Source organism: Heptranchias perlo, chromosome 28 (genome assembly GCF_035084215.1).
Source record: "Heptranchias perlo isolate sHepPer1 chromosome 28, sHepPer1.hap1, whole genome shotgun sequence".
NCBI classification, from domain to species: Eukaryota; Metazoa; Chordata; class Chondrichthyes; order Hexanchiformes; family Hexanchidae; genus Heptranchias; species Heptranchias perlo.
The window spans coordinates 30,182,376-30,208,292 of record NC_090352.1 but is presented as its reverse complement, the minus strand read 5'-3'; the positions used below and the strand labels follow the sequence as shown (position 1 = coordinate 30,208,292).

The following is a 25,917-nucleotide window of genomic DNA, read 5'->3' as shown; positions in this document are numbered from 1 at the left end:
GTTTCTATTCTTATACCGTTAAAAAAATAAAGCAGCAAAGTATTGCAAATGCTGGAAATCTGAAATAAAAACAGAAGTTGCTGGAAACACTCAGTAGGTCAGGCAGCATCTGTGGAGAGAGGAACGGAGTTAACGTTTCAGGTCGATGACCTTTCATCAGAACTTTTTCTTTTTTTATTTCTGATACCAAATTAGTTTGGCCAAAATCTTTTTTCATCTAAATGATCCCTTCCACAATTACTTCCAGCTGACCAAAGTAGCACACTACCGCATGGACAGTAGTTACAATGTAAATGCACTGACATTTTAAGCAGTAGATCAGAGTTGGAATACCCATCTTGATCGGTATTTGCATTTGCCCTAAGAATGGGGATTTTTTTTGTTCCATCTCAGCATGATGCATGGAGCGAGCATAGATTGAGGAGGGTGGATACCTTCCTGCTCAAGTGTGCATCCTTTAGCTCGAGTAAGTTAGTGCTCTTAAAGGGCATTGTCCTGCCTTTCTACCTGAGGAAAGCATGGAAAAAAAGAGCAAGAAACACAATCCAAACACCGAATACTAAAGTGGTACCATACATGTGCGGCAAAACATTATGAATCGGGACTTTGTAAGACAGGTTTTAATAGTAGCATTATGCTGGAAATGGTGTACTTGACATACAGATCTACCAAATGTGATCAGCGCTTAAAGGAACTCCAGGATAAGGCTATGAGCAACATAACAGCCAACCTCATTCCTGTGTACGTGTACGTAAGATGCAATCTGTTCCATTTTTTAAACCCACTATGTGGTGGCTGCCTCTGCCTCGGCTCATCATCTTCATCAGGTTTCTGACTCAGGCACTGAAACATGCCATTTCTTCATTCAACCTTGGCTGTCAGCAACCCTCTCCCTATTGCGTCCTTATTGTTCTACTTAAAACTAGGATCAGAAGGGGGAAGAGGTGCTGGCAGATGAAGTTAACTGAAGATTTATATTTCAGCACCTCACATGATGGGCCATTGCATGGTGAGATTCTTTTTTTAAAAAAAAATGTATATAATTCCCCAGATGGCTCAGCAAGTTTATCCAGTGAATAGTTGATCCTTGCAGACCACATAGGTCCCAAATTTTATTTCCGGTCTACGTTGAATTGGCTGATGTCAGCCAGGGCAATGGTCGGGACGCTGGCAGGAGAGGAAAATCAGCCAAAGTTGACCGCTGCACAGAAACCCCTGCCGGAGTGCATTTTTGTGAACATCAGGCGAGGACAGGATCAGGATCTGTGACGTCCCTCATGGTTAAAAAGGCTGCTAATTCTGTCTAGGCCCTCATGAATAATGGACTCCAGCAAGATACAGGAGGGCCCATGGAGCCCATGGAAATGTATTCCATCAGAGAGCCAACACCTTCAAGATGGGGAGACAGGGGAGAATATTCTGAAGGAAAAAAAATAATTTTAAGGAGAAAACAAAAGGGGTGTACTTTTTCAGACGAATACTTGAGAGTAAAGTCGACAGGACTTAATTCCTTGATACGCCTTCAAAATTCATCATTCCTCCTCTGTGGTGCCCTTTTTAGAAAATACTAAACAGGCTAGTGCAAAGATAGAAGTGGATTTGCAAGTCTTAGTGGTGTAAGCAAAGGTCCAAACTTTACTACACAAAGTAGGTAGAAAAGTTAACAAAGCTTATGGAAACATTACAAAGGGTTCATTCGAGATACGCAGAAACAGGCTTAGTCTAATTTAATGCAAGTATCTGCAGCACAGCTTTTAAGACTGAAGTTAGTACAATCGGAAATGTTGGCACTGTGCCAACAAAGAGGGTAATCGTGCCCATATGTTGTCCAACCACAGAAACTTTCTGAAATTAAGTACCAGCTATTTCTGGGAGATATTCTCAAATGCACATTAGCAATTAGTGCTAAATTGGTCATACTCAGACTATCCCTCCAGGGGCCCATCAGTTACATTTGGGTTTAATCTTGGCAATGAGGATTATTTTACACCACTGGAAAGGTGCAGCTTCTCAGGATGTTAGACAATGGCTAAATATGTTGATTGATGTATGAAAAGTAGAAAGCCTCGAGTCACAAGGGAATGGTGGTTATGTATCAGATTCTATAAACGCTGAAGGAAGAAAGAAAATGAAAACAGAGGGAGGGAAATTAAAAAAAAGTTTCATTTATATAGTGTCTTATATTGCAATGTCTCAAAATGCTTTATGCAATAAATTACTCTGGAGTGCAGTGATTTTTATAATTTGGGAACGGCTCACAGAATTACTGCAAATTTCTCTCAGGAAACAAAATAAGATTAAAAAATGCGAGAATAGAAAAACTGCATCAACAAATAAAAATGAACAGAAAGCACGCAGCTGAAATAGGTTAATAAGTTCATTTTCCAGGAATACAAGAGACATAATGAAACTGATTTAAGAACCAAACCTGACAGAAGAATTTCCAAAACAATGGGAAAGAAAGAGGGAAAAATACATATCCAGAAGTCTATCCTATTAGATTTATGTAGAAAGTACCATGTAAATCTTGGAGAATTGTAGTAAAATTTTTTACTAAAATAAACCCTTCCCAGTTTACTGCCAAGTATTATATAGTTTGAAATATTTCTCCAAACTTGCATCATTAACTTAAAGAGAGCAATTTTCATAGAGTTGATAAGATGCTTTGGTAAAGTTTTTAAAATCTATTTTATTATTTGCAAATGCACAAATGGTACAATAAGGATCAAATATACAAACTATAAAGTAGAGAGATAAACTATTTATTGAGGGATGTTGGCAAAAGAAAAAGTATAAGTAGTGTTAAAAACATGGGCCTAGAAACTTGATGGTGCTGCCCCCGTATTTCAGGTGCTAAACGGGCACCTAAGCCTCCAATATGGCGGGCAGGAAGTGCAAGCTCGTTACAAGCCCAAAGTGCGCCGCCCGCCATATTGGTGTAGACAAAAAAAAGGGGTCCAGAACCCGCAAACAAGGGCCAATGCCTGTTTGAATCCCCCTCTGCAATATTGGTTCAGGAAAACCAAGCCTACTTGTGGTTTAAACAGGTGGTCCTTAAAGGGACTGCTGCAAGCCGCCAATGGATACGAGGTGATGGCAGCAGTATTTCAATCCAACAAGAAGCATGGTTTCCCTCAGAAACCATTCAAGGTGACCCAAGCGGTTCTGTATCTTTCTGCAATGACTGCCACTACAGTATTCAGAGTGATTGTCCTCACACCACCAATTTTGAGGGATTCTAACGTACTTGCATTCTGCTGGTTTGACAAGAAAGTGCTGATAAATAAGCCTCTGATTTTAGGATTAAACTGGATAATTATCTCCTGAAAGATGAATTCCAAAATTGGACCTAAACCCTATAAAATCCAGAAACATCAGCATTGGAGGACTGCAGTCCTGCTGTGACTCACACAACCTCTTTCCCTTGTTTTGCATAGAAAGCCCTTCATCCTCCTTCCGTACATCAGCACGACAGTAGCTGCCTGCATCGCACAGCTGAATGAAGGGGGAGGGGACTCTTGAGGATGCAGCTCATAATGCACATGTATTTTGTGAAGAGAGTTGTAAATGTTTATTATTTAAAGCATATTATTTACTTCTTCCCAAGTAATTTTGCTGATTAAACCCATTATTTTCTGATTGTAGACATTACGTTTTATTTTTGACCAGAAAAAGGCATGAATTTGCTCGCAGCCGATTTCATTCGGTTTTCTGACCCCGAAATTCAGGAAAAACAAACTCAAACATTCAAAGTTTTAATGATAAATTGTTGGTACACTCAGTGGAGGAAAGTGAAGAGGAAGGAATGGATAATAATAAAAGAAACGGACAACAAAAAAATAAAAGAGATAGGAATCAGCATTTTTGTGATGGGTCAGTCTGACTCCTAATTCAGGGTAAGTAATCATTAAAGAAATATTTTTGGCAACTCATGCAACTTTTCTGGTGAGGCGTTTGTGTACCTTACAGCAAATGATAGTATCTACAAGTAACATATAAATCACGTGTTGTAGTTTGCAAGATGATTGCAGTAAGCTGAGCAATGTAATTAGCTGGCTCTTTCCGCATAGAAACTGTGGCTCTTCTATCTGCCTAAACAGAGCAGAGCCTCCCCTCCCCGTCCCCCACCCCTCCCCTCCCCCCCAATCTCCTCATGAAAATTGACTGGTAATTGAGAGTTCACAAAATTTGGTCTGGCATGTACTGTATAGCACGGGAATGAAAACAAGTACAATACTAACAAAGAAAACATTATGCAGTTTCAATGACTCTCGTAAAGCTATGTCCTGTGAAAATTCTGGCGTATAATTGGGACAGAGGGTAATTGGAGCATGGTTAATAGAGCTTTCACTATGTGATGGTCTGGAAAAATAGGCTTTAGGAGGGGTGAAAAAAAGTCTGCATACTGAATGGAATTCAGGTCGTAATTTAAAAAAATATTAAATTATTAATTCAAGTTTCCAACTTATCAATATAATTATATATAATTTCCCATTTCCGGCCGACATCTTTTCCCAGATTAGTAAAATGTCAACACTGAAACAAGCAGTTCCTTACAGTGCATTATGCCACTGTACCAAGCATCTCACCAACTAATGACCTTGATGAATTACATTACTTTTAGATACAATCATTCACTAAAAGTACATGGCTTATTCACCACAAAAACTGTATTCACTTGCCAAAAATATTCTTTTGACAAGAGTTCACCCTGAAATGGGAGTCAGACTGACCCACAACAGAAACTCGGGTCTGTCTTCAAAGGATGCTATTGTGAGTCTGTTCATAATAACGGCACTGAGTGAGGTTCCTGTAATTTTCTTTATTTTATTTTGCAACCATGTATTGGTTGTACAACTTGGGATGTATTTTAATGTGTCTGTGTTTATATTGAAACAGGCTGAGTAAGCCAGCTGGTTGAGCCTGTGCATGAATCTCTTTCTGATGTGCTCTCTCTCCCAGGATATAAAATCACGCCATCTGTCCTTCATACCTCTTCACCCCACCCCATTTCACGCATAAACAAGATTAGCAGTCTTGCTCCCACCTCAGACCCCAATTCTGAAATGCTTACCATCCATGACATGAAATGTTCATCCACAGGTGCACACGCCAAAAAAAGCCTACACATGCACCAGTCAAATTCTACACAATTCACCTAAAATACATTCTGCAAGATACAGTTACCATGACGGTTCCTGATGCACCTCACTGTACATAAAATTTATCACATAATAAACTCCAAAAAAAATCACATTTACCCATAAACTTGGCCGCAACTACTTAATCCCTCCCCGCACAAGGAATGATAGAGAAGATTAGCATGGTACATGCGCAAGGATGACATGCAAATTCGTGAAGCGTTCCATATTTTAAAAAAAACAGCACAACGCACTCCACCTGTTGCATGAACATCCCACACACCTACAACCCTTCCTCTACAGTCAACTGATTAGTCATGTACAGACACGCAAGATTGCGGTGACAAATGGAAAGACAGGTGGGACAGACACAGATCCAGGCAAAAAAAAAAGCAGATTATGGAAAGACAGAGCGAACAATATCTGAGATGCGCAAAAGATTGAGGGAGAAGGGGAGGGGCAGCTGGCAGAGAAATAGATAGGTGCAATAGAATGCAGAGATAGAGAGAGGAAAGTATACGGAAAGATCGAGGCAAAGAGAGGGACAGATGAGTGATAGAGGGCAATTTTGAAGAAAGGGAAAGATCCTGCAGTCAGATCAATGAGATAGGAAAGAGAGAGGAGAGAGAGAGAGAGAAAGGAGGGGGAGAAAGAGACTCTTGTGCACTAGTCTTTTTTTCTGTATCTTGCAGAATGTCCACCAACCCAAATTCTTAGTATCCCACTTTGCATATCCAAGTTCTCATTATAATTCCTACAAATACTCTCCACCCCAATATTGCCTCCATCTTCAAGTACTCACTAACCACCGCCCCCACCCCACATAAAGTATGAACTACCCCTTAATAACGTTCCATATTTCCATTCCTGATAGTCACTATCCATGCAACTCTTCACTTCTCCAATAGACTTAATTACTACCACACCCCGCCAAATTCCTCAAAAACCAAATAACTTGCTTCCAGAAACCACATCATCTCACTGATTATAACTAATGCCACCACAGATCTACTTTGTTATGATTGCAAAGTCTCTCAATCTCCTTGAGCAATGCCACAGGAGATCTATCACTTTTAAAGTCAGTTTTTATTGCCAATTTTTGGGTTGTTTATATCAGTTTTACCTTTAGCATCAAAAAAGAGAGAAAATCAGAGAAAATCAAAGTCCAAAAAATCTAAATTCAGAGAAAATCTGTAAAAAAAAAATCAGTTTTTATTTTGAACATCATTAAAATGCAATATTGAAGAGGGCAAGTATGCTTCCATTGTACTGTGATTTTAGCAGTAATGGTGTCTTTCAATGGACTGGCCTGAAAAGTTTTGAGTGCTAAAGTGTATGTTTAAAGCAGCACATCAGGACCATATCATGAAATACAATCACAAATATTTTAATAGTTAACAAATATGAAATATATGATGTTAAAATGTTATTTCGCAGTACATGCTACGAATGGTATAATGCGATCATTGCATGCAGTGTATCCATTTTGTTTGAACATAGCAGCAGATGTTATCAAGGCTCTTCAGATATACTTCATTTTGTGCACTTCGCTATAGAGCCTTATCATCATTCTACAGTATGAAAGCCCTCAATGGACAGATATCTTGATATACATTTTCATTCCTTTCTTGTTCCATCTCTATTATAAGCCATACACGCTCTAACCTTCCTTCATCAAGTCCTTTGGATGTTGATCAGCAGTGTACTTCATGCCAATTTGAATGCTTACAGGTACAACAATTTACATTTATATAGCACCTTTATTGTAGTAAGATGTCCCAAGGCTCTTCACAGGAGCATTACCAAACAAAATTTGACACCGAGCCACATAAGGAGATATGTGGCTCGGTGTCAAATATCTCCTTATGTGGCTCAGAGGCAGGTTTTATGAAGTTTCTTGAACTAGGAGAGAGGTAGAGAGGAGGAGGGGTTTAGGGAGGGAATTCCAGAGCTTAGGGCCTAGGCACGGTCACTAATGGTAGCGCGATGAAAATCGGGCTGCGCAAGCAGCCAGAATTGGAAGACAGTAGAATCTTGGAGGGTTGTAGGGCTGGAGGAGGTAACAGAGATAGAGAGGGGAGAGACCATGGAGGGATTTGAAAACAAGGATGAGAATTTTAAAATCAAGGCGGACTGGGAGCCAATGTAGGTCAGCAAGCACAGGAGCGATGGGTGAACGGGCTTGGTGTGAGTTAGGATACGGGCAGCCGAGTTTTGGATAATATACCAATAGGACTACCACAGCAGCTCAGTCGAATAGGATAATAAAAGAACACGTGCAATCCTAAATCTGCACATAATCACAAGCTATATTTTAGATTTTTAAAAACTTGCAGAAACTAGGTCTGAAGTTAAGCATGAAAGTAGTATCTTACTCAGTGCTGGTATTCAGTACATTAAAAATAAAATCAAAGTACTGCTGTGAAATGTCAAGATGGAGAATTAAAATGTCACAGCCTTGCACGTAGAAAATGTGATTTGTTTCTAATGAAGGGGCTCATCCCACCTTATACTGGGCCACAGCTACAAAGAATTCTTCAGCAGTCACTGCTCAAGTAGTTAATCAAAACCAGTTAATGGCTTCTCGAGCAGCTTTTCTAGGTACGCTCAGTTACAGGAAAGCCTACACTATGCATTTCTGCTAGATCTGTTTTTATTGGAAGTTTTTAAAATCCAGAATACATGATCAGTGATGGAGCTGCATGTTTCCATGTTTCCGAACTTGCTCAACTGTTCTCGTGTCGCGTTTGATCTGCACAATTTAACTTTGACCACCCTTTTAAAACAAAAAGTTTCAAAGGTTTCCCTGGCCAGCACTAGCGAAGTCACCTTTACAAGAGCATTTATGGGAAAATGAATTATAACATAATTGAGCATTTTCTAAGCTCTTTGCCACAGGCAAAGGCAGTTAAACAATAACTTCTTGCTTTTGTGAATATTTAATTTCATTTCATGTGGGGAGGAACTAAGCAATCTAAAATTAAAACCCAATTTTGTGGAATCCCACAGTTTAATTTGGAAAAAGGAAAACCATTAATGTGTAAAGTAAAAGGATCTGTATTTAATACAGTCACTTCTTGAACCCTGTGGGGTTATAGCTTTATAGAAATGGATCGACATTCACAGATGAGAGTCCGATTTAAATTTCCCACCGCAATAGATAGGATTTATAGACAATTGTTTTCCAATAGCTCTACTTTTAATATCCTTACCCTGATAAAAAGATTACTTTTCTCCCACTCTTTAGCTATATAATTGATTGATTAGTAACAATGAAATATTTGTAATTCTGTTAAGATATTTTTTTCGTTCTTGTGGAATATAAGGTTTTTTTTCCATGGCTAACATGAACAAACATTGACGGTAGGACACCTGGGAGGTTTTCCTATTTGGAACTAGAAGTCAGCTATACTGTCAATGAGTTTCTCTCTTTCCTGACTTACAGCAATTAAAAACAACAACTACAACTTGCATTTTTATAGCACCTTTAACATAGTCAAATGTCCCGAGACGCTTCACAGGAGAGTTATCAAACAAAATTTGACACTGAGCCACATAAGGAGGTGTAAGAAAGATTGTGGACGGCGTCTGTAACAATCAAGGGGGTTGCTGCCATTTGATTTAAAAGTGAGGGAAGTTTAAATCAACGCAAGCAGAGATAAAGATCCAAAATGTGGAGGCAAGAATCTGTGTAAGCTGCAGGGAGTGGATGTTGACTGAGAAGGGATCAGGTTAAACAAAGTGACCAGTATAAAGTTAATTGAGTCTCAAACTGATTTCCTTCCTAGCTGATTCCCAGAACACTTAAGAAAAGGGCAGAAAGTTCCAGTCAAGCTGAAGTTTCACATGCTGATCTCATTTGAGTAATCAGTTCCTGGAGTGTATCTGAATCGATTTTAAGCAACCAAATGAATTAAGGGCAGATTGTTCCAGCCCTTGAAGATCTGCTAGTAGAGAGTTAGCGCCACTCCACGCCACTCCTTTGTCAACCAAACAAGATGTATGTTTATGGTTTGCAATGTCCTCCTCTCATTTACCAGTTATCCTCCCATTAACAGATAGTCCAGCTGAGAAAGAGGAGAAAGATACCCTTCAACTTGGGTCTCCTGGGCCAAATGAGTAATAGCTTTGGACCCAATATCCGTCAGCAGTTCATACTGCAATGTTTGTTTATAACACTTATTACTGAATTATAAAACAACTGATTGCAGAAGTGTTCAACTCACCTATCCTGTGATTCAATATAAACATAGAGGTGTGGCTCAAAGCATTTGGAGATGATGCCATGGAAAGGGTTGTCTGGGGCTTTGGGCTTCTTTGGCTGAAAAGATAAAACAGTGCAGTCACATACAAGACAACAAACAAGAAATAGTTAGGGCTCTGGTCACGTCACTATAAAATGTAAATAAAAATTGAACAGTGAATAGGAACTAGACATGACACAGCTCGCAAATAGTAATTTAGAGAGGTGGAACCTGCCAGTATTAAGTGTTAGTTCAGATTTACGTACATTTAAAGAGGGTACCTATGAACATAGTAACATCATAAAACATGAAATTATACAGAGCCTACCACTGTTAAAATAAACTGGTGGTTCTGATCACAAACACAGCCTAATTAAAATTAGAGAAATACAAGTTTAGAAATAAAATCTCCTCCTATGGTTCAGTTAGTAAAGATTGTCTGTAACTGATGAATGTAGATGAGAAGGTTCAAGGTGTGATTTGCGGTCCTCAGCTGGAGTGGTAATAGGGCATGTCAACTGGCCTCAGTGCCCTGGAGTCAGGAGGGAGGAAAAAAATCAGTCAGGGTTCCTGCTTGTGATCGTTATTCATTGATCCCTGCTGGAAAGTTCACATGTGTGGACGTGAGGTTTGGAAAAAATTTCAGGCCCCGTTAGGATTAGGCTCAACTGTGATGTCTTCCATGGTAAAATAACCAGCTAATATTCACATTCTGGGCTCATACTTGAACAGGAATTATGAAGGACCTAGAAATTATTCTTTGGGGCTCTATTAAGTATGGTTGTGGCCAATGTAGTATCCATTTTTTTTTAAAAAGAGGGGCAGAGTTAATCCAGGTAATTATAGGTCAGTATGTTTAACATCTGTGGTAGGGAAAATTTTAGAGTTGCTAATTAAGGATGAATACCATGTACTTAGATAAAGAGAAAATAGTTAGAAGTAGCCAGCATGGAAAGATATGATCATGCTTGACAGAACTTACAGGATTCTTTGAGGAGTTAACAGACACAGTAGATGGGTGAAATGTAATGTACATGGAATTTACACAAGCCTTTGACAAAGTACCACATGGAAGATTACTAGAGAATATTAATGGGTACAGAATTATGGAGAGGATAGAAAACTGGATTCAAAATTGGTTAGAAGGGAGAAAACAGAGAGCAGGAGTTAATGGCAGTTTTTCAGAATAGTTGGAAGTTGGAATGCTATCCCACAGGGTTCAGTTCTGAGACCACTTTTGTTCACTATGTATATCAATGTTTTGCATATAGGCCTAGAGGAAGTGGGGAAATTTGCAAATGATACCAAAAGAGGAATAGTTAATTCTTTAGAAGAACAAAGGAAGCTGCAAGGTATATTGATAAGATGGAAGAATAAGCTAAAAATTGGCAGATGGAATTCAATTTTAGTAAGTGTGAATTGATGCATTTTGGTAAAAAAACGTAACAGCAGTTAGCTACCTCCATTCAGAATATGATAAGTGCTGTGGCAGGATAGAGGAATTTGAACATACAGATTCACAGGACGTAAAGGCAGCACCTCAGGTTGATACGGTCATTTAATGGAATTCTAGGTTTTATCACAAGAGTTATAGAATATAAAAGCCAAGAGGTAATAATGAGTCTATATAAAACCTCAGTTAGATGACTGTGTGTAGTATTGGGCTCCACACTGTAGGAAAGATATTAAGGCTTTAGAGACAGTTCAATGCAGATTCACTAGGATGCTGACTGGTATGAGCAAATAAAAATAACAAAGGAAGACTTGTAAAATTGGGGCTTTTTTTCATTAGAAGAATGCAGATTATGGGGCGACATGATAGAAGTGTTTAATATTATGAAAGGATGGGGTAGGGAAGATGCAAGCAGACTGTTTTCAGTAGTTATGGGGTTTAGAATGAGAGGGTCATAGGTACAAGATTAAATGTAAGAGACTTAAAATAGAGGGCAAGACTAACTTCTTTACACACAGAGTTGAGTTGGATAGTGGTTGAGGCAGAAGCAAGCATTTCTTGCCTAAAGAAAAGCAACAGGTTGGAGATGGGAAAACCTGGCAGATTTTCAGTCAGGACGTATATTCAGAACAAAATCAATTTTTGCTGCTACTCCTGCATTATAGTGCGATTGGGTTAAAAAGTCACTATTATTGCAATGTTGTATCTGGCATGATATGAGGCACCCCCACATCCTGCATTCTTATAGAAAGGCAACATGATCCTGTTTTGATAATGAGTCGAGAACCCACTGAATAATTCTATCCGCAAGCTTGGCAACAGAATTATTTTAAGGCCCTTTGACCTGAAGTAGGATACTTTAGTGAAGGCTGGACAGTTAAGAGTCAAAAGGAATATTTTGTAATTCTGTGAGCTTCTAACAAACAGAAGGGGAATATCATGGCATCTAAAAGACACTGCAATAAGCACATTTTCAGATACAGTTTCTAATGGCAGAAATGGACTGCACAGCATTTTCAGCTGTTTTTATTTCCAGTTGATATTTACAAGCGACAGTAGCTCTGTGAGTAAGCAGCCCTGTTAATAGAATCCCAACTGTCAATTTCCTCTCTGGCATCTGCTAAATTTTCACCCTAATTTTCGGAGTATGTCTAAGCAGCTCTGTGAACATCTCGGACAAACACTTGGTAATCCCTCCGCCTGAAATCACCTACAGTGCAGACTCCGCACAGAGGGACTCATTGCTGTTCTCACAGAGACTGATTATTGCTGTCCTACTAAGGGTGGAGCGGGGTGCAGAAGATAAGGAAAACAAATTAACAAGCATTTAGCAGGTACCTGAAAAAAAACCTGTAAAGGTCAAGCTCAATTCGTCTCCATAAACCTACTAGAAAAAGCATCCCATTCTGTTGAGCAGACAGGTAACACCTTCTCCTGTACATCTAAACACCCCAGAGAGCATTTGTTCCACTCCAAGTTCCTTAAATGGATGTTACAGGTCCCCACGGAGCAGCAGTGTACATAAATATCAACAAAAAAAATTATGCCGTGGAATTTAGTATAGCCACAGATAATGTCCCCTTTAACAATATGCCATGCCAATGAAATTTTTTCTTAACATGGTCTTCTGAGATTACTATTCAGCATTACTATATAAACCTTTATTAAGTATAATCAAGTGTGATCTATTGAACATAAAATGTTACATACTATTGTCGCCATAGAAAAATATGAAAATAGTGTAATAATAGAAGCTATTACTTGGTTACAGTCATAAAAACAGAAAGTGTAGCTCATGTTCCATCAGTAAAGCACTTCAAAAAATCATTTCCCATTCTGAAAACAGAACTTGGTACTTTGTGGTATAACATGATTATCAGTAGCTCATCAAATGTTCTAGATACTGATCTTCAATCTCAAACAACACGTCTGAACTAGGACTGCATTCAAAGGTTCACATACTCATGTGCGAAATTGAGAGCTGTCCCTATTGACACATTGCAACAGCAATTATTTGCATTTATATAGCACCTTTAACGCAGAAAAATATCCCAAAGAGGCATAAGGAAAAATAAATGCCGAGCCAAAGGAGAGGTTATGAGGGGTGACAAAGAGGTGGATATTAAGGAGGGACTTAAAGGAGGAGAGGGAGGCAGAGGGGTTTAGGAAGGGAATTCCAGAGTGTGGGGCCTAGGCAGCTAAAGGCAAGACGCTAATGGTGGGGGTAATGCACAAGAGCTCTCCCTGGTAGTTTAATTATGTGCCTCTTCAGTTATGCTGCACTGATTGTAATGTGACTCTCCCAGCCTGCCATTGAAGTCACTCAGCCAGTTGTAGCTATTTAGTTTTGAATGATGAGGTAAGAAAGTCAGAATGACTTCAAAAGGAATCATTTACACTAAATACTGCATGTCTTGGCACAGCTGTAAAGCTCAGGTTTAAGGTAAATGTCCAAAGTATTTCCAATGTGGACTATACTGCAGGGTTTTTCCTAAGCACTGCATGCTGGTTTACATTAATATTACTTTTCTGTAAGTGTACTCTTTCTAGCGCATTTAACAGTTCAGAAAACAAAAGGCAAGGTGCCCTGTGAGAGTGAAACACTGAACTGTGCATAAATGACTTGAGAGGGATAGAGTTCAAGATGCTCACTATATAACTACATGAACACAGCTGTGAGTTGGAGGCTGCCTTTAATACCTCATTTACTTTAGAAAAGGAAAGTGGATTTATATATAAATTTGGATTAGACGAATCAGACATCTGTTTTGTAACAAAAGCCTTGTGAACGACCAAATTCCAAAATGGTCTCAAATTTCCCTCAACCCTGGCTCTGAAACACAGACCAATTCAGAGATGTGAAAATGGGTAGGGGGACCTGAATCTCTCGTGTTCCAAAAACAATGGCTGCTTCTGGCTCCCACAAGGATCAATGGGTACAGTACTCAGCCATACGGACCAGGAAGGCTCCATGTTCAATCAGCGGCCTGTTCTAAGCTCTGCTAGAAAAAAACAATTTTGTGGTCAATTGATACCTCTAAAAACGAAATAAATCAACAAAAAAAAAATCAGGTCAATACTTCTTTATTGATTCAGTTAGTTAATCACAGCTTGGTGCACTGTGACTGGCTTCATTCAGCATCTGAAAGCTAGCTAAGGGAACCAAAAAATCAACCAGGATTCCCATTCCTAATTCTGCTCCCTGCTGTCAAGTTTGCTCATGTGGACATTGGGTGAGGACAGGAATGCTGTTGCTCTCCCAAATCTTCTCCCTATAATTGAACACTCTGTTAGCACAGCTGTCCGGGTTCACCCACATGAAGATTGACCACACGGGCAAGGTTACATGGAGCTGCCAGCTCCCATGGGACCACATCCAACATAAGTCAGGACCTGGGGAGGGAAGGAAAATAAGGAAAAACATTGCTGCTGCTTCCCCAAATACTCCCACTTTCTCATGGCCACATGAAGCCCCCGGGAGCAGTTTTCCTTCTTGTCTGGTGTTCAGAGAAGAGTTGAAAAAAATTCTAGAACACACAGCAACTTTTAAAAATAATTTTTCTTCTAGACATTTCCAGATTCAAACAAATGCAGTGGACAAGGTAGGAAAGGGCTGTCATTTCTCCCACCTTCTAGCTTATGAAGGCACCCCCAGTACAAATGGGATTGCTTCATAATCCAGCAGGAACACAGACAGACTCGTAAGTGAATTCTGACTTCTGCGCCAATGTTAAAACTGGTGTAATGAACTGAATTACTTTAAAATCCAGTGTGACACCAATAGGATGATTACAGGTACCAGGCCAATAATGTGACCCTTTAAAATCCAGTAACGTAGGATTGCCAAGTACATCAAAGCACCACACTCTCAATCTTTCTTGCTGTATGACTCGGGGAGATTAAAAACTCCTTCCTGCATTAGACCACGCTCTCATGTACACAATATAAATGAACATGGCGGTGTACAACTGTAAATAGATTTGTTGAACCAAGCCATTGGCTGAGTATATTTCTACCAGATCCCCTTCAGCACAAACCTGGCAAAAAATGGGCCATAACATTTCCATCCACCAGCTATATGTGGTTGCTGCATATTTCTCAAGCTCTGAGTTAGCATTTTGAAAGTGATCCTCTTGCAAACTGTGCAGTCATGAGGGTTCAACATTTGCATTTTGTTTAGCCATTCTCCACCTCATCACTATATGGATTCTCTGGTTACCACAATGATACACATGCCTTATAAGACAGTATATCATCTGACTTACTGTGAGCATTGCCACCATTGTCACAAATATTATCTACAAGTACTATCTATCGATAAAAGTGGTACAGAAGCGCATGGTTCCTGATTTGGCATCATATTTCCTGTATCATGTTCTGGCATCAGACATTTTGATTGGCTGACATTTTAAAAATAAAAATCACAACTCTAATTATGCAGATTCGTGAAAATCTATCAAATGTGAAACTCAACTAATCAGGACCACGCAAAAAAAAAATTCAAAATCATTTTAGGTACCATTTTTCCTCAGTGATTATAATGTCTAATGTCCCAAGTGCTGTTTATAATACAGTAAACAAAAAAAATTTAGATATTACACAATGAAATTCACCTGCAAAAATATTTTTGAGCCTTTGAGTAACTTCATCATTGTTTTACTTGAAGGCCTCAGCCTTTCTCAAAAGCCTAGTGTTGAAGTTAATATTTTACCCTTGAGATAATACTGTTAGCTTCAGGGAAATGGTGCAGATTTTCCCATCATGAATCAGTAAGATTCTGTTAGAGTAATTGTCATTCAGTCTCACAACAGGAAGCTTCATATCTCCTCATGATATGAAAGGATTTTGGAATTTTTCTGATTTTTTTCCAAATTATGTGAAGACAATTTGCAAGTACAATTTTATATGTTATAAACTGATACATTTTTAGTTCAGAGACACAGCTAACCAGAGGAAAAGAGATAGTGTGTCTTTTCTCATCTTAACTTGAATTATTTTTTTCATTTTCCAAACGAAAAGAAAACAAATCAAATTTTTGAAGCTGCTCAGGTAAACGCAACTGCGTTGAAATTCATTTGTTGTGTTTTGTTAATAGAAAATCTAACACTCTAATTAATCACTACTGTACCAGAGACAGACGGTGTCTCTCCTCATCCTAACTTGAGTTTTTTGACCCCAAAATTGTTCCTTTTCGCCCGTATTTTCCACACGAAAATGGGCACAATCAGGACCAATTTCTACCCATGTCCTGCAACTTCCCATGTGCAATACGAATGGAAAACACGTTTAAAAAACACGTATTGCACCCTCAGTGGCTCAACTTGTTAAGGTAGTGAGTATCTTAGCCATATAGACCAGGAAGTTATAAGGTTCAATTACTGGTCTGTGTTGAGTTAGCTGATACCAGCAGTAGGATTGCTACTATTGTCCCTGGGATAAGGAGAGCATTGGCCATGGTTATCACTCCTGATTACTATCCAGCAACCCCTGTTGGAAATGGGCAGGCCTGAGTGATGACAGGTTAGGGCTTGACTGTGCAGCTCCCCATGACAGAACAGCCTACCCAACACTCAGTCTAGCCTGATCTCACATGAAGGAGTGAGGAGATACTAGAGGGCACCCTTGAAACTCTACCCCAGTGAAAGCCAACACCTGTAGAAGAAGGGAGAGAAAATTGTTAGAAAAAGTCAAGAAATGAAAACTATAAATACCTCTAAATTACATTCGATTATGCGAACGTCAATAACCAACCAATTTTAGAATCAAAGCAGTTACCTGCTTGACTGCAGTAATGGCTCGCTTTGCCCACTTAAGTCACTGCCAACACCAAGTCAATTAAAAAAAACTTCTCACGTGTCTCACTCCAAACAGCTGTAACAAAGTTTATTATTATATACTTGAAAACGATAGAAAATAGAAACTAAGTGTGGAAATAAGGACATCTGCAACTGTTGAAGCCACCTGTTGCCACATTGGGGAATTGTGGCATGGCCATTTCTGGCCTTGCTGTGTGAGATGGGGTTAATTCAAGAAATAGCATTTCTTTAATAAGAAAAAGCAGGTGTTCTTTTAAAATTGGCAGCAGATAGAAATAGTCAAACTGGAAGCATCTGTTTCTAACTAAATAAAAATAACAACAGCCCTGAAGGCAAAATAATTGATCCAATAAAAACTGTAGTCTTGGCCTGTATGTGCCTACATATGAGAATATGATGAAGGCCTCAGGCAAACTATCTGGTCTTCAATCTAAAAGCAGCTGGGCCAATGCCTGGCACAATTCCACAGCCAGAAACTATGCACCCACTTGCAAAAAACAGATGCTGCCATTTGTGTGAGAGTTGGAATGCAAAATCTTTGCAAAGAAGTTAAAATCCAGAATAGCTTTGACTTAATAAAAGTACGGTACTGCTCCATAAATATCACTGTACAATGGAATATCTCAAAGAATCAACTTCGATTTTCCAATTTCCTACTTGATATTATACAGAACATGCGGGGAGGGGGTGAGGGGGAAGAGATTTCCTCTGGTCACTATATGTCAACAACAATATAAACAAAATGGGAAGCTTTCTTCTGATTGCTTTCTAGCAAAATAGTAAAACTGGTCTTTTAGAATATTGCACATATGAAATCTTTCCATTTTCTTTATAATGTCACTAACAGCGACTAGAAGTCTTCCCCCAGACTACTTACCTTTGACGTGATCCTCCAATTTCAGTTCACTATCCAATGGGGTGGGGGGGGGGGGGGGGGTGGGATCCAAATGGGGGAAAGAATACTGTCCTTTTAAGACTTTTCACCCTCATAATAGCTATGCAAATCACATGAACTCTCCCGAACCTAGCTTCATGGAATATAAAATTTGACAGCACAGTAAAAGGCCATTCGACCCACTGTACCAATGCCAGATCTCTGAAAGAGCTGTCTACTTAATCCCATTCCCCTGTCCTTTCACCATGTATTTTTTATTTATTTTTATCAAATATTTCTCCATTTACTTTTTAAAAGCTATTATGCATTCTGCTTCCACCACAGTTTCTGGCATAGCATTCCATTCATAACAACCCTCTGAGTAAAGACGGTTTTCTTAACCTCTCCCTTTGTTCGTCCAGTGATCATAAATGTATGCCCTCCAGTTACTGACCAACCAGTGGAAATATTTTCCGATTTACCTTAACAAAACGTACAATTTTGAACCTTTCAATCAGATCCCCTCTCAGCCTTCTTTGTTCTAATGAAAAAAGCCCCCGTTTCTCTAGTGTCTCCTCACAACTAAAGACATGCATCCCTGGTATCATCTTAATGTATCTCTTCTACACCCTCTCCATGGTCTTGACATCCTTCCCAAAGGAGCCCAAAACTGGTCATATTATTCTAACTGTGGCCTAACCAATGATTTGTATGGGTTTAGCATTACCTCTTCGCTTTTGTACTCGATGCTCCTATTGTTAAAAAAAAATCCCAAATTTTATTTGTTCACCCACTTTTAAAAATGTATGTATCTGAACCCCTAATGCGCTCTGCACTACTACCTTTTTAAAGTTTTACCATTTAGTCTATATGTCCTCATGTTCTTCCTCCCAAAATGCATCAAGTCACATTTCTCCAAATTAAATTTAATCTGGCATCTATCTGCCCAATCTGCAGTCCTCAAACGAGGCTTCAGCCTGGATAGCCCTTTAAGTCTTCATGAGAAAGAATGTTCCAGAATGTGGCTGTCTTATGTGGATAAAATCAAAGACTCCAGAAGATGGGAGGACCCATCTGAAATGTGCTGGTTAGGGCCATCTGTCAAATTGCACATCTTTACTCAATAAAAAAAATCAAAACTATAGTGCTTAGTGAAGGTATGCCGTTCACTCCACATCCTTGCTTTGCAATGTTCAGTGTACAAAACACACATTAATTTGTAAAATAAAGATTGCAACACACTTTAATGCTACCTTTGGCTTTATGCCCTGCAGTTAGAAAAGGAGGAAACCATGTTCCACCAATCTATTCCACCAATATACAAGTCACTACTTGTATACTGGAGAACCAGTATCAGTAAGGTAGGGAAACCTCTTGGGCAACAATAACTAGCATTTTTAAAGTTGCTTTAACATAATAAAATGTCTCAAAGCAATTGACATGAATGTGAACAGGCACTGAATAGTAGTTGGAGTTAGAAGAATTGATTGAATGCATGGTCAAAAAGATAGGTTTTGAGAAAACTTTTAAAGGTGGGAAGGGAAATAGTGAGGCAAAGAGGCTCAGGAAACGTGTTCCAGAGAGAAGGGCTGGCGTGACTGAAGATTTCATGGAGGGGTGGATGAAGGGGGCAGATACACAGGAGGCCAGAGTCAGAGGGCCAAAAGGCATGTGCCAGGACCTTGGGCTGGAGGAGTTTGCAGAGGTAGGCTGGGGAGGAGTCCATGAACGGATTTGTAGAACAGGACAGGGATTTTAAATTCAGTGTGAAGGAGGACAGGGCGATAATGGAGGTCAGTGAGCGGGACTTGGATTAGGGCAGCGGAGTTTTGGACAATTGGGAGTTTGTATAGGAAGGGGCTGAAAAGGCCAGAGCGGAGGTCATTGAAGTAGTCACATCTTAAAGTAACAAAACTATGGAAGAGTTTCAGCAGCAGTGTGTATAAATTTGATCTTGCACAGCATCAACTTATGTTTAGATTTGATGCTTTTTTGTGTGGATAAGCCAAAGAATCTCAAAACATTTGTAACTGTTGAAAACCTCTGAAAATCACTTCCCCATTTAAACACTAACCTTTGCTGGTGTATGTACTAGAATGTCTGGACTGAATAATTATTGATGGATTGCCATCTACTAATGTACTTAAAAAAAATTGTAAAGCAAAGATCTACATGTGTGAAAGTTAAGTTTAATTTTCCAAATGCAACTCTGGGTGTTCCTCTGATTCATACAGTAAACACTTTGCAAAGTAAGCTTCTTTGAATTGAAGGAGGGGGAAATATTGGCAGGCTTGTAAGCATTTGTCCAGATTTCTTATATATATATATATGTATATAATGCAATCCAAAGTAAACAGAATTCTTTTCAACCAAAACAAACCTGCAGCACAGGCTCCACATTGGAAGCGACAATGTGACACAATAGATTCATCTGTCTCCACACTCATAAAACAGACGTGCAATGCCACTGGCACACAAAGAAACTAGTGAAAGACAAGTCTGGCAACAATTACCAGCAGTTTATCAAGAAAAGTAACATGGTGTTTGCCTCCAAAATAGCTGAAGTATTTAGTGCATCAACTGAGCAAACATTTTGTTTTAATCATCCATTTCACAATTTTTTTTTTGAACTGACTCTAGTTAAGGGCCCCGATCTTACTAGTTCAAACATTACCACCTGTGGCTTATTATTTATTTATTGTGAGGGTAGGTTAGAGTAATACTTGGGAGGAAAGAGAAAATGTGCACATTGTGAACTCCCACCTCCGTGCCATGAGATGTGGAACATACATTTCTGTCGTTCCCTACATGCCAACTTGTTAAGTCCACAATCTCACCTGTAGGTTACCAAGTAGAGGTCAGCCACCCACAGGGAAGCAAGTTACCACAAAACTCTCTAATGCACAGCCTAGTAATATGGTCATAGAATAGCACTGCCAAATGCTTGAGCACAGGCTCCCCCTAAATGCCCTTTCAGATAGGAGAGAAAAGAAGGAATTTTTAATAAAAGAAAAAAAAAAATCATGTAGGCCATATTTAATTATACTGAATTGTCCTAAACGTCCGAGAGGTCATCTTAGAGGTAGACAAGATTGTGAATGGTATGAAAGGGAAAATACAGCAAATTACTTTAAATAAAATGAGAGAGTAGGTCAAGAGGTCACAGGTTTAAAAATGTAAAAGATAAATGCACGACAGAAAATGTTTCTTCACACAAACAGTTCATGGAATGGACTTGCGTAGAGTAGTGCAGGCAAAAACCCTGAAATCGTATGGCAACAAATTTGATGCGCCAACGGGGGGATTTTAGGGTCAATCCGGATGGATGAGCTAACATGGGCTGAATAACCCTTTTCATCCGTGATTATCTTGTGATCTTGTGAATAACGATGCATCACTCTACCTGCTCATCAGCTGACATCTTAAAACAAAATTCTGCTACCCTCATAAGTTAAAATGCTAATGATTATAAAAGGGAATGAGAAGCAGTGTGGTGACACAGCCAGTTCTGATGATCAGCAGTGGTCTGGAAGCAGGAATAGTGGGGAGACCAAAAGAATGGGGAAGGAAGAACCCGTAAGTACTTTTAAATCATCATCCCACCAAGAAAAAAGGACACACTCAATACATGGAATCATTTTTGCCTCTGCCTGGAGATTACATGGCTGTGGAGTAGGGTGGTGAAGAAGGCATTCAGCATGCTTGGTTTCATTGGTCAGAACATTGAATACAGGAGTTGGGATGTCTTGTTGAAGTTGTACAAGACATTAGTAAGGCCACACTTGGAATACTGTGTACAGTTCTGGTCACCCTATTATAGAAAGGATATTATTAAACTAGAAAGAGTGCAGAAAAGATTTACTAGGATGCTACCGGGTCTTGATGGTTTGACTTATAGGGAGAGGTTGGATAGACTAAGACTTTTTTCCCCTGGAGAGTAGGAGGTTTAGGGGTGATCTTATAGAAGTCTATAAAATAATGAGGGGCATAAATAAGGTAGATAGTCAAAATCTTTTCCCAAAGGTAGGGGAGTCTATAACGAGGGGGCATAGATTTAAGGTGAGAGGGGAGAGATACAAAAGGGTCCTGAGGGGCAATTTTTTCACTCAAAGGGTGGTGAGTGTCTGGAACGAGCTGCCAGAGGCAGTAGTGGAGGCGGGTACAATTTTGTCTTTTAAAAAGTATTTGGACAGTTACATGGGTAAGATGGGTATAGAGGGATATGGGCCAAGTGCAGGCAATTGGGACTAGCTTAGTGGTATAAACTGGGCGACATGGACATGTTGGGCCGAAGGGCCTGTTTCCATGTTGTAAACTTCTATGATTCTATGAGTAGGGGTGGGGGGTAGGAAGTGTTTAGTCATGATGCTCCAGCCATCATGAGTGTGGGGCAGGCTTGATGGACCAGCTAGTCTTTTCCTGCCCATCATTTTCGGATGTTCGTTTAACTGCAGCCTCTCTGAAATGGTGCATTTATATGCTGCTTTAGTATTCACACAGTTAATGAATGCTGGTCCATACAGAGGGTGTGGCAGCACAGAAACTGTGCAAGTAACTTCTTGTTTGAAGCCCTCATTAACGTGACCTCTTGCTGGTATAACAGGAACCAGGGATGAAATAAAAACAAATTAAGAAACAGGTTTTTTTTGAACCAATTTAGCTGTTGGCAAAGGTACGGTTTTCCTCCACTCTCTATTTCGTTTTAAGGAATTACGATATAGCAGCTAAAGGGAGTTTTGCCTGCAAGTTGTGCGTAACAACTAGGTGATGTGTTTTTCAGTTCATTTCCAATCTGGACAATTCATAATTTCAGCAGGTCATTGTTCATCTGTTAAAGACTACATTTCTACTCATGGCATGATATTTCAAAGGCTCTGGTTCACGTAGATATACAGAGGGATGTACCACTCACCTACAGCAGATCCACAGAGTTAAACTGTCAACCAGTTACGACGGAAACCCTCACCAACCTCTGCAAAGATTTTACACCTGGTTGGCACAGTATCTGAATATTACAGTAACGGTTGTGGCACATGAAAATATTCTGATGCGCTCCAGTGTGTTCAGGTGTACTTTTGGAACTTTAAATACAGCATGGTCATATTCATCGACCCACCAGCATTAAGAACAGACAGGGAGTAATTACATAGAATGTACAGCACAGAAACAGGCTAATCGGCCCAACAGGTCCATGCCAGTGTTTATGCTCCACACAAGCCTCCTCCCTCTCAACTTCATCCAACCCTATCAACATATCCTTCTACTCCTTTCTCCCACATGTAATTACCTAGCTTCCCCTTAAATTCATCTACACTAGTCCCCCCAACAACTCCTTGCGACAGCAAGTTCCACATTCTGGATGAAGAAGTTTCTCCTGAATTCCCTATTGGCTTTATTAGTGACTATCTTATATTTATGGCCCCTAGTTCTGGTCTCCCCCACAAGTGGAAACATCTTCTCTATGTCCACCCTATCAAACCCTTTCATAATCTTAAAGGCCTCTATCAAGTCAGCCCTCAGTCTTCTCTTTTCTAGAGAAAAGAGCTCCAGTCTGCTCAATCTTTCCTGATAGGTATAACCACAATTCTGGTATAATCCTAGTAAATCTTTTTTGCATCTTCTCCAGTGCCTCTATTTCTTTTTTATAAGAACATAAGAAAAAGGAGCAGGAGAGGCCATACGGGCTCTCGAGCCTCCTATGCCATTGAAGATCATGGCTGATCTTCTACTTCAATTCCAAGCACGTACTTTCCTGTTCTCCTCGGCTGATGGAGGTTGACTGATGGCAAATGGTTCCCAAGTGTAACTTTTTTTTTTAAAGTTTGCTATAGGGTTGCAGTGTCACATATTTAAAGACTGCTTGTCAAGTTTCATAATTTCAAAATCTAACCACGAAAATATAATCTTTCTCTTCCAAGGCCTACTTCAGATTGATGGCTTTAGAATACTCCCTCTCTCTGACAGCTCTAAGGGTTTTAAGGGGAAACCTGTTTGGCTGCATCAACTAGTTTTCAGTAGACTTTAGACCACAACACAAAACTCCATAATACAGCAAGAACTTGACAAGCTCACTAATTTACAAGAACAGCTAATATATAAAATAAAAATGTTATACTGTGCTGATGCAGTAGGAGGTGCGCGTTAGAGGTTGGAGTTAAAGGGACAATTTTCTAAGTTCATGCTGCCGGCAGGGAGACAAGAGAAGAAAGTTCAAAAAATAAGCAACGCCTCATTTCATGATTTCTATGAGAAGAGAAACCCCAGTTCAACAAAGTCCAGTCTAACTGAGGCTCGCTACACACCAAGCTCAGCTTATTTTTCTTACATTCTTCACAGAATGGAACGGGGGCATGTGGTAGCACATATTAACTAGCAAATTTTACACAGAAAAGGGTGGAAAGATCATGAATCATTGCTAGTAAACACAGGTTTTTTAAAAACCATTTTGCATTGCAAAAATAGCTAAAAATGGGCATATAACTGTGCATAACCCAGCTAATACGTGAAGATCATAAAGTTACTTACAAATAAGAGGCCATTGGGTCAATCACATTCATTCCATCTTGGAAACCTCTGGTTCCCCCACCACCATCTAATTGTACCTTTAATAATTCCAAAGCTTTTGTCTCCACTAACCAATCTGGAAGACTATTCCAGGTATTAACCACTCTTTGTGTGAAGAAGTGTTTCTTGAAATCAGTCTTGAACTTGCCTTTTTATCAGTTTGTACCTGTGTCCCTTTGTCCTAGTTTAACTTGAAACAGAGTTCAGGATTAACCTGTTCTATTCCATTTAATATCTTATATACCTCGATCAGATTTTCTCTCGTTCATCTCCTTTCTCGGATGAAGAGACTTGAATTTTTCTAACTTTTCCTTATAACTCCATCCTCTGACATTAGAGACCAGCCCCTTCATCCTTCTCTCCACTGCTTCCAGGGCTTGGATGTTTCTTTCGTGCCTCAGTGACTGGAAATGAACACAGTACTGAAAGTGCAGTCTGACCAGAGCCACTTCAGATTTATTCTCCACTGTTTTGGCAAAATAGCTTAGTATTTTGATCGCTTTGTTGACTGCTGCTCCACAATGAAGGCACATGGTAATAAGTACTGAGTCTACAATCACTCCCAGATCTCTTTCAGTCTCTTCCGTAGCTAGTTCAGCACCACTCATTAAGTATATCCACCATTTTTCTTACAATTATGTACTTGCACTTTCTTACAATTTCTTAAAGTTTCCTTGAATTGCCAGTTTAAACATGTTCTCTGCAAACAAACTCTCAATTGGTCTAGATCATGATAAAATTCTATCAATTAACTAACAAAACGAGTACAATTATTTAAAAGATATCATGTCGCATAATAGTTACAAAACTATTCTCCTCTTTTGATGGCATCCAACATTACCACCCAATCAGTCTGAGCTGGCCTGATATGAGAAGGAAAAAAAATAAGGCAGGGTTCCTGATTACTCTCCAGTGACCCTTGCTGGAATGTGCAAGTAAACATATAATTGGCAGGTAAGGATAGAATCGGGCTTGGCTGCAGTATACACCCCTACCTCCTCATCACAGTCCAACTGCCAGCATTCACCATTAAGGCTCGCGGGTGAATAGGGCTCAATTGGACAAAGTATCACAGAACTAAGTCCCAGCGTGAGTAAGTGCCTTCAGGAGATGAGAGGGAATGAAGGGGAGAAATATCAGAAACAAAAAAATATATATATATTGCTATTGTTAAATGTTTCCCACGTGTCTTCCATTCTTAAGTCTTCATTTTTTTTTTACTGTGCAAGTCAAGTTCAGGAGGGTCCAATTTGTATACACACATCACCTTCCTCTGCTCCTTGCCTCAGAATTTGGACAATCACACCAGCAAAACTCAAAGAGCAGAGTTACTGGTATCAGCACACAAACTACGTCTTCATAATATCATCACGAAAGTTTTAGAACACTGTAAATTTGGAGCGTCAAATCATATTGAGGGTTCTCTTTAAATACAGTGATCTGGAGACACAATTGACCAGGCAAAGGCTGCCGCTGTTGTTATAGATGCTTTTGTATCGCACTAGTGCCACCAGGATTGACGAGCATCAGTTTTACGCAGACAGTTACAAGCCAAATGCAAAACCGCCGGGACTCCCTTAAACTGGTAGCCCAGAAAACCTATTAAAAATGGGTGATAGCAAGGCCCAGCAGTTTTGCATTGGCTTTCAGTCGGTTGTGAGAGTCCTGTGCTTGGGGAACTGGGTGGCACTAGCACAGCATCACACAATACAACGGCAACGTTTCAAATGTTCTGTTTATATTGTGGTGCGGTTACTTTAGCAGCTGTTCTCAAGTCACCCGTTTGTGACTACTTCCCGAGGGGTTCTACCTTCCATAATGGCAG

At 39.6% G+C, this 25,917-nt stretch overlaps 1 protein-coding gene and 1 pseudogene across 5 annotated transcripts in view; one reads left to right on the top strand and one right to left on the bottom strand.

Annotated features, from left to right (window-relative positions):
• Positions 1–25,917, bottom strand: part of vps53 (VPS53 subunit of GARP complex) — a 188,242-nt gene that overhangs the window by 73,516 nt on the left and 88,809 nt on the right. For all 5 annotated transcript variants that reach the window (XR_010968530.1, XM_068008319.1, XM_068008320.1 and 2 more), the window contains one exon: positions 9,368–9,462. Coding sequence is in view for 4 of the 5 variants with exons in the window: in XM_068008319.1 (XP_067864420.1) it covers positions 9,368–9,462 (95 nt within the window). In the remaining variant the exon portion in view is untranslated. The remainder of the gene's footprint in view (positions 1–9,367; positions 9,463–25,917) is intronic.
• LOC137299304 (U6 spliceosomal RNA) lies at positions 5,299–5,375 on the top strand (annotated as a pseudogene).